General features: G+C 43.2%; 1 protein-coding gene across 1 annotated transcript in view; it reads right to left on the bottom strand.

Annotated features, from left to right (window-relative positions):
- LOC146809136 (IgGFc-binding protein-like) overlaps positions 1–16269 on the bottom strand; it is a 453503-nt gene that overhangs the window by 198614 nt on the left and 238620 nt on the right. Inside the window, exons 21-22 of the mRNA XM_085615950.1 lie at positions 9843–10416; positions 5105–5703 (exon numbers count right to left, since the gene is read on the bottom strand). Of these exons, the coding sequence (XP_085472076.1) occupies positions 5105–5703; positions 9843–10416 (1173 nt within the window). The remainder of the gene's footprint in view (positions 1–5104; positions 5704–9842; positions 10417–16269) is intronic.

Here is a 16269-nt window from a genome sequence, read left to right as displayed (position 1 = left end):
AAGGCCTCTCGGAGACCGAGGGGTTTTAAATCCCCTGGTGCTCTGACAGGCCTTTGTTCATAGCAGCAGCTGTGAACACAAACAACATTGGAATGTTGCTCTGCGGGCTTCTACCGGCCCGTAGAAGCCCGGAGCACTCCATTGTACTCAATGGAGTGCTCCACATTCTAACGTTCTAATTTATATTTCATCATTGCGACTCATGGGATTCTATTTGCACAGGCTATACCAAGCATTCTGATTTGCTTCTCCGTTCTCTTCTGTATGTCTCTTTAACCTAGCCACAACTAAGCCCTAAAAAGTCTTAGAAAGACGTCTGGGCCAGTCTGCCCTACACCAGCTGCAATTTATTTAACAGGCCGTCTGCTCATTCTCCCATTTTATTTTGCTAGTGGAACTCAATGGAGATTGGAGATTTGAACCTTGATCTGGAGAAAATCTCAGATCCACACAGCCGATTACTCCTTGAAAATAAGTCCACCTGGAGTATTAAACAATTAGTAAATTAACCCACCCACTCTGCAGGTCATACCCTTGACCTTATTTTCTCTAACTGTCAAGCCAAGATTTCAGACATTCTAATGAACGACTGGTGGCCATGCCGCCATTTATCTTGCATGGAAGGTAGAACAGGATCCGATAGGCAAAATAATTAGTCCCTCTCTTTTTTATAGAAATTGGTCTCAAATACTGAATGACACAATAATGGCCACTCTTGGAGACAGGTATCCTGAGGATGACCGGTAATATTGAGGCTGATTCTCGGGTGGTTAATGATTGGCTTTTGCAGAGGGCAAATACTATGGATCCGATGGAGATTCTGGTACAGCTAAGAGCAGACATGCATCTTCTCCCTGGTTCAATGATGAACCTAGTAAACAGCGAAAGCAGTGTAATAAACTGGAAAGAAGCTGGATAAAGAACTACCTGCTGTCGGACAAGGAACACTATAAAAGAGCACTGAAGGATTATCAACAGGCAATCAAAAGGGCTCAAACTGAATTCTTTGCCAGGGGTTGGTGGTTTCTGGATGCAGATCCAGAGGCGTTTTTATAATTCTGAAAAAGTTCACTCATTCGTATGTACTGCAACTACCAATAGAGGCTTCCCCAAAAAATGTGCACAGTTCTCAGTCTTTGATAACAGAATCAGGGGTATTGTGGATGCACTTACTGAAACCGCTGCCCCCCCCCGGAGACGGGTGAGCCAGAAGAGCATCCTTTGACCTCAGCACAGCAGCACAGTCTTTGGTCTACTCCTTCCATGAGTTCAGACCTATTACGCCGCAGGAATCAAAACAAGCTTTAAGAGCTTGTAAATCCAGGGTGCCCGAAGGCCCGTGCCCACCTCATATTCTTGTGGCTAACTGCACTACTACTAACGCCACCCTCAATCTTCTCCTAAATAGATCTTTAACCTCAGTCATTGTGCCTAGCTGTTGATAACAAGCCAAACGAATCCAATTGATAAAGAAGTCATCAGTCGACAGGTCTGTGTTGGCTAATTTCAGACCTATTTCGTTACTGTCAGTACTGTAAGATTTTGCAGAAGTGGGACAATTGGCAATTATCTGAGTATCTAGAACATCACCATCTACTACACCCTTGCCAATATGGTTTTAGACCAGGTTTCAGTATGGAATCCACTCTTTTTGGGTCTCGGATACCATTAAGCTGGCGGTAGACCAGGGGAAACAGGTTGCATGGCTGCTTCTGGATCTATCGGCAGCTTTCATCATGGAGTCCCATTCCACTCAGCTACAACGATTGGGAAACACTAGCATTAGAGGTCCTGCATTGGCCTGGTTTCTATCTTACCGTAGCCACGCGGTCTGAATGGTGATCTACTCCTCTGAACCCAAACCTCTTGAGTTCGGCATTCCACAGGGCTCTGCATTGAGCCCAACACTGTTTAATGTCTATATGATACCGTTTGCTGCACTGATCGAAGCCTGATTGGGCAGGTGGTGTCATATGCTTATGATACACAGATTGTCCTCACGATAGAGAGAAATGTTCCCAACTCCTTTCAATAACGTCAAGGCATGCCTCTCAGCAGTATTTCAGTGGATGCGTCCAAGGAATCTGTAGTGCAACCCTTGCAAAACGAAGATCACGATATTTGGCTCACCTACCCCTTCGTAGGATGGCCACTGTTTGCTCAGTCACCTCTGGCAGCCTCTACTTCTTTACTTCGGAAAATTAGGGTACAATTTAATAATAGGACTTCTTTGTGCGCACAGGTCAATAGTGTTATGGGCATGTGTTATGTATCTTAAAATCACTGAAGAAATTCTTGTATCTAGTACCCTTGCAGTTGTCATTGCTCGACTAGATTATGTAAATTCCCTTTACTGGGGCTTGCCGACAGAAATAACTAAGAAGGCTGCAGCTAGTGCAGGTTGTCGCAGCACTTATCTATACAAAATGCCTAAAAGAAGTCAAATTCAGCATCATCTTAACCCGTTGCATGCTCATGACGAGCTGAGCTCGTCATGAGTCACAGTGGAGCTGTGCTTCACAGTGGAGCTGTGCTCATGACGAGCTGAGCTCGTCATAACAGCCGCGGGCCCGCCCACGTGCAATTAATTCCCCGCATGTGCAGGAGAATTAATTAGAGGGCGGGGTGGCGACGAGCTCAGCTCGTCATGAGCACAGCTCCACTGTGAGTCATGACTAGCTGAGCTTGCCACGAGCACAGCGCCGCCGCCCCCCCCCCGCGCCGAAGGGAATGACCCCCGCAAGGAAGGAGTTAAAGAGCGGCACTGGCTTCCTATCAAGGAGAGAGTTTGGTTTAAAGGGCTCATGCTGACTTACAGAGCCTTTCACCAAATAGGGACACAGTACTTGATGAATAGGATTATGTTGCATCATACAGCTTGATATCTGAGCTCCTCTGATGCTCTGCTGACGCTGGTCCCGAGAACTAAGAGGAAGCAATGGGGTGGTTCCTCCTTTTCTTTCCTTTCTGCCACCGCCTGGAACACACTTCCTTTTCAGTTTCTGGCAATGTAGGACGAATGCACCTTCAGACGCCTTCTTAAGACCTAGCTGTTTGAAAGTAATTTGTTTTAGTACAGGTAGGCAGTGTGGCTAGTAGTTTTGGCACACTTTTTGAATAGTTTGTGCTCTATAAATTAGTTGGCTGATTGATTGATCGAACCTTGCCCGTGTATTCTATTTCTCCTAGGGTAGGAGTTGTGGACGAGCGACTGTTATCGACAATGTGAGAAAGAAGAGATTTTAGTGTGGAGAAAGAAATAAGACAACCTATGAACAATGGCGTAATCCAAAATGATGGGACCCCCTGCAGAATGTGAAGAGGGGCCCTGGCATCTCCCAGATCGCACGTATATCCATTGGTCTTGGGCTCCTGAATGGTTGGGCCCCCACCCACGCTGCAGAGTCTTGCTCCTGAAAGGGACTTTCCTGAGAGTTTAACTATTTCTTATTCCATGCCAGTGCACGCATTCTGCAAGGCATGCAATGTCATAGCTTACAGGGTGAGGAGGCTCATCCAAAGACAAAAAAACCCTGGCGGGGGCCCCCCGTTCCACAGGGGCTGCGGGGGCCTCCATTACGTCCATGCCTATGGATAAGAGATAGAAAGATGAAGGAGAAAGTGAGATGAGAATAAAGGAGAAAGAAGAGAGTAAAGGGAGGCAATAAAAGGAGGATGTGAATGGTAACAAAGAGAGAAAAAGTAAAAAATGAGAAGAAGATAAAGGAGAAAGGCGATAATGAACAATAGGAGACAGGAAAGAGAAAAAGACATCGAAGGAATAAGGATGTCAGAAAGACTAGGACAAAAAAGGGAGACGAAGATAGGGTGAGAAAGAGAATGGAAGACAAGATTTAGCTTTCAATTAGAAAGGAAGGAAAGAGAATGCATTACATGGAACATTAAAGTAGTATGGGAAGAGTGAATTGAAGATGCAACAGATAAAGGAGAAGCTGCAGCTAAAGCAAGTAGAAACTAAATGAAAACCAAGTTGAAGGGGATGGAGTAGAGGTGAAAATGATAAAATGGAAGAAAGTAGATAAGGATGAGTTAGTGAGGGAAAATGGAAAGTTGAAGTAGATACGAAGGGAAAAGTGAAAGGAGGATGGAATGAGAGGAGAGAGGGATGGGAATACTGAAGAGAGTAGAATTGGGGTAAATTATCAATAGTACTCTGCTGCAGTTATACTAGGACCGAGGGTGTGAACAGCCTATTACGCCCACGTTAATACTGATTCAAGCAGTGTGGCAAGGGCGCAACTGCATTAGAGCTCATGACTCTTGCCATTCAGGAGATGGCCCTCGGGGCAGGCAATGGTTCGCACTCTGGATTTTGTGGATTATGGGGGTGCCTTCACGCACGCTCATTCTAATGAAAATCTCAGTATCTGGTCAGGATTGTGGCATATTTATCCATTCGGCCAATAGGCTTATAGTACAGATGATAGGGTTCTCCAAGCCCCCCCACCCTCCTCCAGTTAGTGACTTGAACCTACCCAAGGGTTCAACCCTTTCGCTCATTATTTCAAAGCCTATACAGAGAGTTGATGGGGGCTGCCTGGTTCCACTAAACTTTATCCTTAATCTAAAGTAAGGGCCTTTGTTAGTTTTACACATGGTTTCAGCACAAGTGTAATTCAACCCTAAAAGACTTACCATGCCCAGTCTTCACGTCTTTTTTTGACTCTAGACAATAATTTCCCACCACTTGCATCCTTTGCTAGCTATCTACCTCTTTAAATCATCTGGCATTTCCTTTGCACAACACCAAGGGTTCCTAGCTGATCCATTGCTAAACCCCTTCTTATTGCTGCGAGTGCGGTAGATATGTCTATATGATGGCATACATTTGAGGTAGAGATACATTGCATAGAACAGCACACATCTGGTGAAAATTACATGGTAACACATTACTATCAATTAATATTGTTGTTCTTTTTCCTCATTTTATTACTGATATCACTATAATTAATATTACTACCAGTAGTCCACCTGACCATCAGAGATTCTTACTCCCCCCAAAAGGGCCATAGCCTACACCCGGGATGTCAGTATCTTGAAGGAGAATTTCACAGTTGACAAATAGACAGAAGAAATAACTTACCATCACTGTTCCAGGGAACTGCTTGCTTATCATGATGACCAGTCCATGAATGGTAAATTCAACAGTCCTGGTGAATTTCATTTGCTTGCTGCCCCGTTGTTCGTTCTGTACATTCACTTGGAAGTCGACCAGATCCACAGTCTTGTTACGCAGTGCAGAAAACTGATAAACACAGTCACCTTGGTACGCAAACCTTTCCCCATCGAAAGTGTTATGATGTGGGGCTCCAAATGTTGAACATGTGCCATAGCCGACTGGATAACAGCCTCTCACACCATTTACTATTCCACACTTCTCCGAAGCCTTACATTGAGCGGCTTTACATTCTACTTGCTTTGTGGTCGGGTTACAGGTGCAGCGCCTTTCACACTTGTCATCTTCCCAGAAGACCTGGTTCTGGACATAGGGGAGTCCTTTGTATGTGCACCCACAGGTGCTCTTCGGGACACACTTGCCCAGGGTCAGCACGAAGCCCTCGTTGCATTCACAGCTTTCCACACAATGGTCGCTGCATTTGGTAGAAGCGGTGTCATCCTCACACGTATTTGGACATGCAGTTCCACAGAGTTTATATTGACTGTTGGGGCCACAATCCAGTGCTAGGAATTTGGAAAGAAGAATTAAGAATTTAGGAGTGAGAGTTATTTGCAGAAATATCAAGAAGATATATTTCAAAGTTTGGTAGAGAGATAAATCATTTTTAAGTGTGTATAGGGGATTTCTTAAAGGTGTTCTTTGTGGTCGTATGAATTTTGAAAGCCTCATATACTGTGGGATAGCTAAGTGTTAGTAGACATTACAAACAATAATCGGTTTGGATTAAAAACATTGGGTCAAACGTATCTAAAAAAGGTGAGTTGCAGCCAAAACAGAAAAAATAAGGGCAAAGATCTCCCCCTCACACAGAACACATTTTACTGACTATTTTGTATCCGCAGAACTTTCCAGGAGTGCGCCTGAAGAGGTCCCTGCTCTTCGACAGGCCTGTGGCTTTCTATGAGGGCTATTATTCCAGTTGAATGGAGTTCTCCATAGATCAGAAATAGTGCCAAACTGGGACTACCTGACTTTTTGGTACTTCTGAAACTTGTAAACGTTCCTTTTATTTTTCAATCAAGATGAAGAGGAGGGTCCTAACCTCTTGGGTCAGTATCCTTGATTTGTTGACTTGGTAGGGTTGGAGAGCCCAACTCCTCCTGTGGGATGGATGTGTTGCTTGCCTACCCTATGATGGAATCCACATGTGCCTACCAGCCCAAGTGTTCTGGGATCTGTGAAAGTTGAAGGAACATAGGAGCAGGAGAATCCAAAAGCCACCCATGGAGTTTTGGAACCTTTTTGACCTCACTCTTGATGTCTAGATGTATACCAAAGGAATGAGAGGCTTTTACGTGAGCAGCCCTTTCTTATTTGAAGTAATCACAATCTGCAAAACCATGCATCTATGATCAGTTGTTCAAACTACTTGGGGCTATCAGCTGAAAAATGTCAATGGGTGGCAAAGAGCTAAGAAATATGCCTACATTTTGAATTCCAATTTTGTTTTAATAGCTCGTGGCTAGCCAGTGGCCTTCAACTTGAGTATTTTTAAAAGTCTACAGGCTAGAATTCTCATCCATGTTAGCATGTTTCTATTTCAACATACCGCATCCCCTGATAGCCAGCAGGGGGCCTTATGGTAGATGGCTCTGATGTTGGTAAGGACTAGCATTAAATAGAAACATATTATTTAATATAGCTCACGGATTTCAGTTTAAAGTCTCATTCCAATGTATCAGCTCATTGACTAGCTAAGGGTACTAAAACCATAATAATTCATTGCCAACACTGTGTTGGTTTGGGATCTTATTTTTTATCAACATATACCATAATGTATCTTCTGGCCATCACAATCTATGAGGAGGCCGCATTCTTGCAGGTAAGCTAAATAGTAATGGCGTGGCCTCTTTTTAGGAACATAGCAGAGTTTGGCATCAATATCGGATATTTTTAGGTCATAGATTTATATAAGTTCATCTGAAACAATGTAATTAACTAACATCCCAGTGCACAAATAATCCTTGATCCTGGCGTGAAATGGAGCACTTACTTGGACCTTTCCTGTTTCACTGTTTCTAGAACTGTTGTTTATCTGGATCAGGGAGTACACAGCTTTAGGAAAGTTTACTTTTAGGCAGGGTGCTTAACGTTGATTATTGTGGGCCGACAACATGAAAACCTAGGGCCTTATTTACATAGGGCGGATGGGATATTCCACCACAATAGTAGCGGACGTCCCGCCATCTTACAATCACATTATAGCCCATGGCACTTGTAATACAGCAGATGGGATATCCTCCATGTTTTGATGCAGTATTGCATCCTCCAAACTAACTTTCTGAGCCCTTGTGCAGTCATATGAAGAGATAGATAGGTAGAAAATTAGTCTTCAATCATAATTTGCATTATATTGGCTGCAAACATGGCTGACAAATACAAAAACACAATTTCAATATTTGGGTTTTCACATTATGGGTAACTTGCCTGACATTTGGAACATGTGTTTTTGGTACTTCTACCTGCCGTGGTAAGCTGATTTCAATGGTGGGCCAGAGGCAAATTTAGATCATGTGACGTATAATTAATACTTTCAAAATCATGGCATTTCCATTGTCGTGCCTAAGGCTATTCCACTAGCACTACCATATGCTAGAATATATACAATTAAAATAAGGGTCAATGTAGTTATTTGGAAATCCAATACTTTTGGATTGTGGTTTAAGAAGCTGTCAGAAACTGATGGCTTGATTGGTTCTCTTCCGTTTTAAAAGCTATTATTGGGCATCAATTCTAGTCAACCTTTGACTCAATGTGGAAGTCAAATTTGGCACTGAAGGTGCCATATCACCAGAACAAGTTCACAACCCATCATCAGATTTTTATATCCTTTGGTTCAAAAAGGTGTGTTTAAAAGTCTATTGTTGGCACGCTTTAGTGAAGCAACTTAGCACAAATCAATCTTATTGTTAAACTATCCAGTTGGGTAATAAGCTTTTTAGTCCATATTTCCTCTAGCATTGAGCATGATCTCCTGTGACATTACGTCTGCATCACCCTCTGATTGGCTTTGGCTTATAGTCAAGGACTTCTGATCTGAATTAAACAGCTCCTAGGACTAGCTTCTTATTATCGCTGAGATTGTTGGAGAAACTCTACAAAGTGAGCAGAGAAGTGTATCTGGTCAGGAACCAGGCTTTGGAGTTCCTGTTTCCCTCCAAATCTGTCAACAAGATAAATGATGCGATTTTGCCTTGCCAAGAGGGGAAACTTTACTGACCGGCGTAGATAGCAGTTGCCAAATGACCTGGAAGCAAAACTCTCTGTAGGTGGTTATTCTAGTATTCATGGGTTTTGTAAATACAATACCTCTTCCTGTTTAATTGAGGTAGACTGATGTGAAATTATGAATTAGAGTTGGAAAAATCAAATAAATGTTAGTTTTCTTAAAAAGTGCTGGTGTCAGCAGAGGGAAAACACGTTGTCTCAGAGAAATGAGATGCCCAGGAGCTGTGAGGAGATTGCAGCCCTGCTGGCCAGAACCGAAGATGCTAAATCTCACTTCCCAGCTACGTATGTCGACTAATGCTTCAGGTACACCACCACCCAAAATGCTTCACCAGGCTAGACTTTATGGGATATGAGCACCTCATATTTCATCCCAAAGTAGACCAACTTATGTGTGCTAAGCCCATGTCCAGCACCCACAGCTCCATGCTTGAGCTGTGACATTGTAGAGCAGTAGGAGCTGTAACTGGTTCCACTGGGAACAACGTTCAATGCCCTCAGTCATCTGATCCCCATTAAGTGGACGCTGGAACTTTAACTCTGGAACGTATCCCTATTTGATGATCAGACCCTCCATGCTACTCTGAGTTGGGAGTCCCAATTCATCTTTTAATGTTGGAGTCTCTTTGAGTTTAAAATACTAACCTGTGGCCAGAGCTAGTGGGAACCACTAAGAAACTAGGATAAAGGTCGGACAGTTCATAGTATACTTGATGCACATATAACATTCTGTCTAGCACCTACAGTTTTAGATATTTATTGTCCTGTGTCATCTGAGTTCCAAATCTACTCCCCCTCTTAGAGTAAGAGTTCCAAAACTACTTGCCCCTCTTAGAGTAATGTTTCCCCCCCACCCTTTAGAGTAAGAATTCCAAACCTACTTGCCCCTCTTAGAGTAAGGGTACAAAATCTACTTCCCCCTCTTAGAGTAAGAGTTCCAAACCTACCCCCCTTCTCAGAGTAAGAGTTCCAAACCTACTCCCTCTTCTTAGAGCAAGAGTTCCAAACCTACTCATCCCTCTTAGAGTAAGAGTTCCAAACCTACTACCCCCTCTTAGAGAAAGAGTTCCAAACCTACTCCCCCTTCTTAGAGCATGAGTTCCAAACCTACACCCCCCTCTTAGAGCAAGAGTTCCAAACCTACTCCCCCTCTCAGAGCAAGAGCTCCAAACCTACTCTCCACTCTTAGAGTACGACTTGCCTGTTGTCCCCCAGTGCCACATCATGGGAGTCAATTGGACAAAAGGAGTCACTTGGTGTTCTAGCTGGATTCCAAATGACAGTGCTTAACCCCAAGCACTGCCAAGCAATCGTTAGTTGGATTCAGAGAAGCCACATCTCTTTGCCCGGTCTGTGATCTATTAAGAAAACACTATGATTGAATCATTTGTTATAAAGATGGTGGCACACTTACGGCAGCGGGCTTCTTTTCTCCAATCAGCAATTGTGACTCCAGCTTTCTGACATGTGTCTGCATACACCTTCAAGCTCTGAAAGGCTGCTTGTTTGGCCCCATTATTCAGGCAAACGTCATATATGCAGTTGTCCAAATAGCCCTGTGGGTCAATCTTAGCATGGCACTGGCTGAAGGGCCCATCGGTTGCTTTGGCAATCAATCCGCAGAAGGATTCTGTCTTGTATGTCTCCGAGAGATTTGGTGGGCAGACCTTGCATTGGCCACTGCAGTTATGCCAGCAGGTTAGATCACCATCCTCCACCTTCCAGCTTTTCGCAAACTCTTCAATACTCGTGGCCTGTGTCCCCTCTGGAGTGACAAAGTCATCGTTGGGATCGTTGTTGTTGTTCCCACACATGCCGCAAACTCTCCCAGTGTGGCTGCTTTTTAAATCCACCCGCAAGTAGTCTTTCCAATCAAAGTAGACCTTTGGGCCAGAGTTTATCTCCACTACTGCATAACCCCCTCCATTGTAGATGAACATCTGTCCTCCAGCTAGGTTTATTGGCAGTCCCGATTTGATGCCATTCACCTTTACGAGGAAAGAAATGAGAGTTTTTAGTTGCATTTAAACAAAGTGTCCTTGTTAACTGCCTAAAAAAACTCAAAGTTGATATATCTTTCAGTCTTTGATAGAGACTTCACATTATTCCACTATTTGAACTGGTGCAATGTGTGTGCTCTACATGTGGATATCAACCACTGATATGATATTAAATGTTGAATTTTTTGTGGATGAGCTAATACCTTCCAATCAGGAAGTGTATACTCACATTAGTAGGGTTTTGGTAAAGCAGAAGGTAGAGTTTGGCGAGTTCTACAGACTGTAATAGTTATTAATGTGGTTGTAGTAATGAAGATGGTATTCTTTTGGTAATGCAGGTATAGTGGAGTTTAATTCAGTGTTTGTTCCCTAATGTACATTGCGCTGGCTAATCATGGGCTTATCTTACAGATAAGGACAGAGCTTGATGCATGACTTGCAAAGGAAAAGGCTGTGTTTGTTTTGTACTATGGACTGCTAAAAGTACTTATGGATATTGACAAACCTTAGTTTGCTCTGCAGAATGCAGTTTTTGTTTAAATGGGGATTATAGCAAGTAAGAGGCCATCCATGCTTACTTCAGTAATCAGTAGTCATTGGAAGAAGGTTTATCCTGTAAACTACATAAATTAGAAATGGGATTATTGTATAGATAAGTCTTATGTGTTTTCTTTGCATTGTTGCCAGCTGGAGTTACTAATGGAATTATGGTATTGACAACAATGGTGATATTTAGTTTACATGATAGACTACCGGAGTTACTAATTAAATTATGGTATTGACAAAAGATGATATTTAGTTTATATTATAGGCAGCTGGAGTTACTCATGGAATTATGGTATTGACTGTGGTGATATTTAGTTTATATTAGAAGCTACTGGGGATATTAATGGAATGGTGGTATTGATTATATTGCTGTTTAGTTTATAGTATTGGTCTGCTGGGTTTACTAATGGAAAGATGGTATTTAAGATAATGGCAGGACAGGCTTTCTACAGTACACTGCTGAGGTTACTAATGAGACTATGTTATTGGTAACGGTGGAATTACATTGGTGTCATTGGTTGCTGAAGTTACCAATAGGAGTATGGTTCTGGTAAGTGTTTTGTTCTCCCTGTGATATGGGCAGCAAGAGTTGGAAGGGGTTTAGGATATTAAAGAGGACATGGCTTGTTTGTGATATTTGCAACAGGAGTTGGCAGTGACATTATGGAGTTCATAAAGGCTATGTGTGCTGTGTACTTTCAATTGCAGGAGTTAGTGATTAGATTACAGAGTTAATAAAAAGCAGTGTGTGTTGTGGTTTGATCTGTATGAGATGGCAGAGTTGATACAGTCTGCCTGTGTACTTTTTGTTGTAGGAGCTAGTAATTAGACTAGTGAGTGGATAAAGGCTGTATGTGTTGTGTGCTTTGGGCGGCATGAGATAGCAGTTAACTTCAGGAATGATTGTATGACAAAAGCACGAATGGCTGAACCACGTGTGCTGCTACATTGCGGTCCCAACAACGAATGCGTCTTAACCACGCATTCCTTTACCACGCATGCCTTTACAATGAATTTCATTGTAAAGCTATGTTTGCTAAAGGGATATGCCTGGTAAATTACTACTATCCTGACCAGCCCCTCCCTGCTCTAAGCCCTAAAATCCTATCCCACTACCTCGCACCTTTGTCCTGAGCCCTGAAACCGACCCAACCTGCCCTTAAAACTACCAATTGCCCTTCCTGAGGCCTAAAACCCTGCACGGTATGCAAAACTTCCCTGACCCTGGCCTCCCTGCCCTTAAAACTACCCCTACCCCTTTTCCCTGCCCTGAGGCCGAAAACCCTGACCCCTTTAAAAAAACGACCCCAACCCCCCATCCTGAGCTCTAAATCCGACCTCACTTCCAAAATCTCCCCCAACCAGGCCCCAGCCCTCACAACTACCCCACTTTCCCCCCGCCCTAAACCCTAAAACCCTGCCCCCTTTTAAAAAGACTGCCCTGACCCTCCCGCCCGGAACCCTAATATCGATCTCCACCCTTAAAATCTAGCCCCCAAATCCGACCCCAGCCCTTAAAACTATCCACTCCCCCCCGCCCTGAGCCCCAAAACCCTGCCCCTTTTTAGAAAGACTGCCCTGCCCCTCCCGCCCTGAACCCTAATATCGATCTCCACCCTTAAAATCTACCCCCCAAACCCGAGCCCATCCCTTAAAACTACCCAAACGCCCCCCGCCAAGCCCTAAAACACTTCCTCCCTTCCAAAAACTACCCCAATCCCATCCCCCCGCCCAGAGCATTAACATTTCCACCCTTAAAAACTATCATGCCCAAACCCATCCCCAGCCCCTCTTACCTGTCCGCATCCGGACCTTCCTGTTCCGACGCTTCCTCTTCCTCTCCCCGCCCAACCGGACAGTAGACCGCCATCGGCCTTAACCACTGTATGGTTCGCCAAGCATTGTTACTTTTTTCAGGGAAACTGCAAATGTGGCTCAGCCTGCTTTGTAAAGGCCATTTCTCTCAGGAACTCATAAAGACTGTGTGTGCTGTACACTGTGGATTGCAGTAGTCAATGATTGTATTAAAGAGTGGATAAAAGCAGTTTGTGGTGTATGCTCCGGTCGTTATGAGTTGGCAGTTAGTTAATAGAGTTGATAAAGTGTGTGTGTGCCATGTTCCTTTTGTTGTAGGAGTTTGTAACTGGATTACAGAGTTAAGAAAGGCAGTGTGCGTTGTGTGCTTTGGTCTGCATGAGTTGGCAGTTAGTTAATAGAGTTGATAAAGTGTGTGTATGCCATGTACTTTTTGTTGTAGGTGTTAGAAACTGGATTACCGAGTTAAGAAAGGCAGTGTGTGTTGTGTGCTTTGGTCTGCATGAGTTGGCAGCTAGTTATAGAGTTGATAACGTTTGCCTGTGCTGTGTTCTTTTTGTTGCAGAAGTTAGTAATTAGACTCTAGAGTTGATAACGGCTGTGTGTGTTTTGAGCTTTAGGCGGCATGAGATAGCAGTTAACTTCAGTAACTCATAAAGGCTGTGTATGATGTATACTTTGGATTGCAGGAGTTAGCAATTAGATTATAGAGTTGATAAAAACAGTTTTGTGTTGTGTCCTCTGGTCTGCATGAGTTGGCAGCTAGTTATAGAGTTGATAAAGTGTGTGTGTGCCATGTTCCTTTTGTTGTAGGAGTTTGTAACTGGATTACAGAGTTAAGAAAGGCAGTGTGCGTTGTGTGCTTTGGTCTGCATGAGTTGGCAGCTAGTTAATAGAGTTGATAAAGTGTGTGTGTGCCATTTTCCTTTTGTTGTAGGAGTTTGTAACTGGATTACAGAGTTAAGAAAGGCAGTGTGCGTTGTGTGCTTTGGTCTGCATGAGTTGGCAGCTAGTTAATAGAGTTGATAAAGTGTGTGTGTGCCATTTTCCTTTTGTTGTAGGAGTTTGTAACTGGATTACAGAGTTAAGAAAGGCAGTGTGCGTTGTGTGCTTTGGTCTGCATGAGTTGGCAGCTAGTTATAGAGTTGATAACGTTTGCCTGTGCTGTGTTCTTTTTGTTGCAGAAGTTAGTAATTAGACTCTAGAGTTGATAACGGCTGTGTGTGTTTTGAGCTTTAGGCGGCATGAGATAGCAGTTAACTTCAGTAACTCATAAAGGCTGTGTATGATGTATACTTTGGATTGCAGGAGTTAGCAATTAGATTATAGAGTTGATAAAAACAGTTTGTGTTGTGTCCTCTGGTCTGCATGAGCTGGTAGTTAGTAATAGAGTTGATAAAGTCTGTGTGTGCTGTGTGTTTTTTGTTGCAGGAGTTAGTAATTAGACTACAGTGGATAAATGTTGTGTGTGTTGTGTGCTTTGGGCTGGGTGAGATAGCAGTTACCTTCGGTAACTCATAAAGGCTGTGTGTGATGTATACTTTTTGTTGCAGGGGTTAGTAAATGGATTACAGTTAAGAAAGGCACTGTGTGTGAGTGCTTTGGGCCGCATGATTTAGCAGTCAGGGTTTAAAGTTCATAAAGAATGTGCGCATTGTGAACATTGTGTTGCAGGAGTTAGTAATTGGATCACAAAGTTGATAAAGTCTCTCTGTGTTGTGAGTTTTTAACATAACTAGTTACCAGTTAGATTATGGAGTTGTTAAGGTTTGTGGTATTTGCATTTATTCTAATTATTTATTATTTATTTATACGTTTTATATAGCACTAGCTAGACCCGAAGGTATCAGATCGCTTTACAAAATCGGAATACAGTAAACAAGGCACGCAAACACAAAAAGAGGCGAGAATTAAAAATAGCAAAATAGTAAACATCAATGAAAAAAGCAATACTAAAAACAATGGAGTTGACAAGGGCTAAGTTAGGTTGGTGCAGGGGTTGGTAATGTCAGTCTATTACAAACGGGCTGTCATAGTTATTCATTGCAGAGATTTATTAAAGAAGTACTTGTGCCTGGTTTGTATTGCAGGTGCCAGGTGCAGGCCGGGTGGTTATGGTAAATAAATTAGCAGTGACTGCTTATGCTTTTGAAATGTATGGTTGGTAATGGAGCTAAATATGGTGGCAGTGTTGTTCAATAATATAAAAGCTGGGAGTTAGATTTCGTACATGGGTAGTGAGTGGCTGGTATGTACTTTGGCATCATGTACAGCGCATTTAGAAAAAGCGGCATAGGGCGTTCCTTAGAGGGTGGCAGGTGGCATACTGAGTCAAAACACAAGGGGCATCCCATCCACTGAATTATAAGTGCAGTAGCCTATAGTGAACTTATATTATGGTGGACGATACATACATCAAGTTTGGGGCAGAGTATCCCATTCCGCTGTGCTCTCTCTAAATAAGGCCCATTTAGTTTAGAATCCAAATTACAGGGGTTATTATTAGGAATGTAGTAAAGAATGGGGGGCTTTGTGTGGATGCTCCTGTAAAGCGGACGGGATAGGAATGATGCTATAGTCAAAAAGAGCTGTGATTCACTTGTTCTTTTTCCTTCAGTGGTTGGAGAGAATTTATAATATTAAAGATTTCAGAGTGGTTCTTTTTGTCAAACGCAGGTCACAGTTCCTACAATAAAATAGGTTGGTGGCTAATTAGCATAAACAATGTGCATTGACGACACATGAAGTGACATCACAGTAAGTGATGTACCAGGTACACAAAATAACACCATAACCAGTGGCCTGATGCAAAATGATGGGATATTTCTGGCGGGGTCCCTGGCATTCCTTTTTCTTGTAGATGTTCATAGGCCTTAGGCTGACTGGGCCCCTCATCCCCTGTGCAACAGGGGACACTCCGTTAACATCTCTGACCAAATCTTGGACATGGTCTAATGGGAGCCGTGACTGACACCGCTCTAGAAATTGATGGGCAATGCTGTCCATCTATGTCCCGAAAGGGTGCATGGATTTTCAGCAATAAAGGCAAAATAGTCTGGGGCATATCCACAAGAAAATGTTGTAGCGCTGAGCTGCGCCAAATTTGCCAGCACCGGGCGCCATTTTGAAAATGCAGGGATGCACCGAATTCACAGAATAAGGCACACCCCTGTGTTTCCCCTAGCGCTGGTGCAAAAAAATGCTGCCTAGCGCCAGCACAGGCACTGTGAAGACATGTTGCAAGGATGCCTGCGCTGCAGGGACAATTGTTTATGTGCAGGAAGGGACATCTAATAAACAATAAACAATCAATGATAGGCGATTTGCCCCTTCTATATTTGCTGTAGAATGCGGTGGAACGCCCACAGCAAGACCCATTGCACACCCCTTTGCCACAGAGGACTGCGCAGGAAAGGGGTATATTTACAAGGTGGTGTTAAGTCACACTAAGTGGCTTAGCACCACCATGTAAGTATGGAA

Source organism: Triturus cristatus, chromosome 7 (genome assembly GCF_964204655.1).
Source record: "Triturus cristatus chromosome 7, aTriCri1.1, whole genome shotgun sequence".
Classification (NCBI taxonomy): domain Eukaryota; kingdom Metazoa; phylum Chordata; class Amphibia; order Caudata; family Salamandridae; genus Triturus; species Triturus cristatus.
This window is presented reverse-complemented; position numbering and strand designations above follow the sequence as displayed.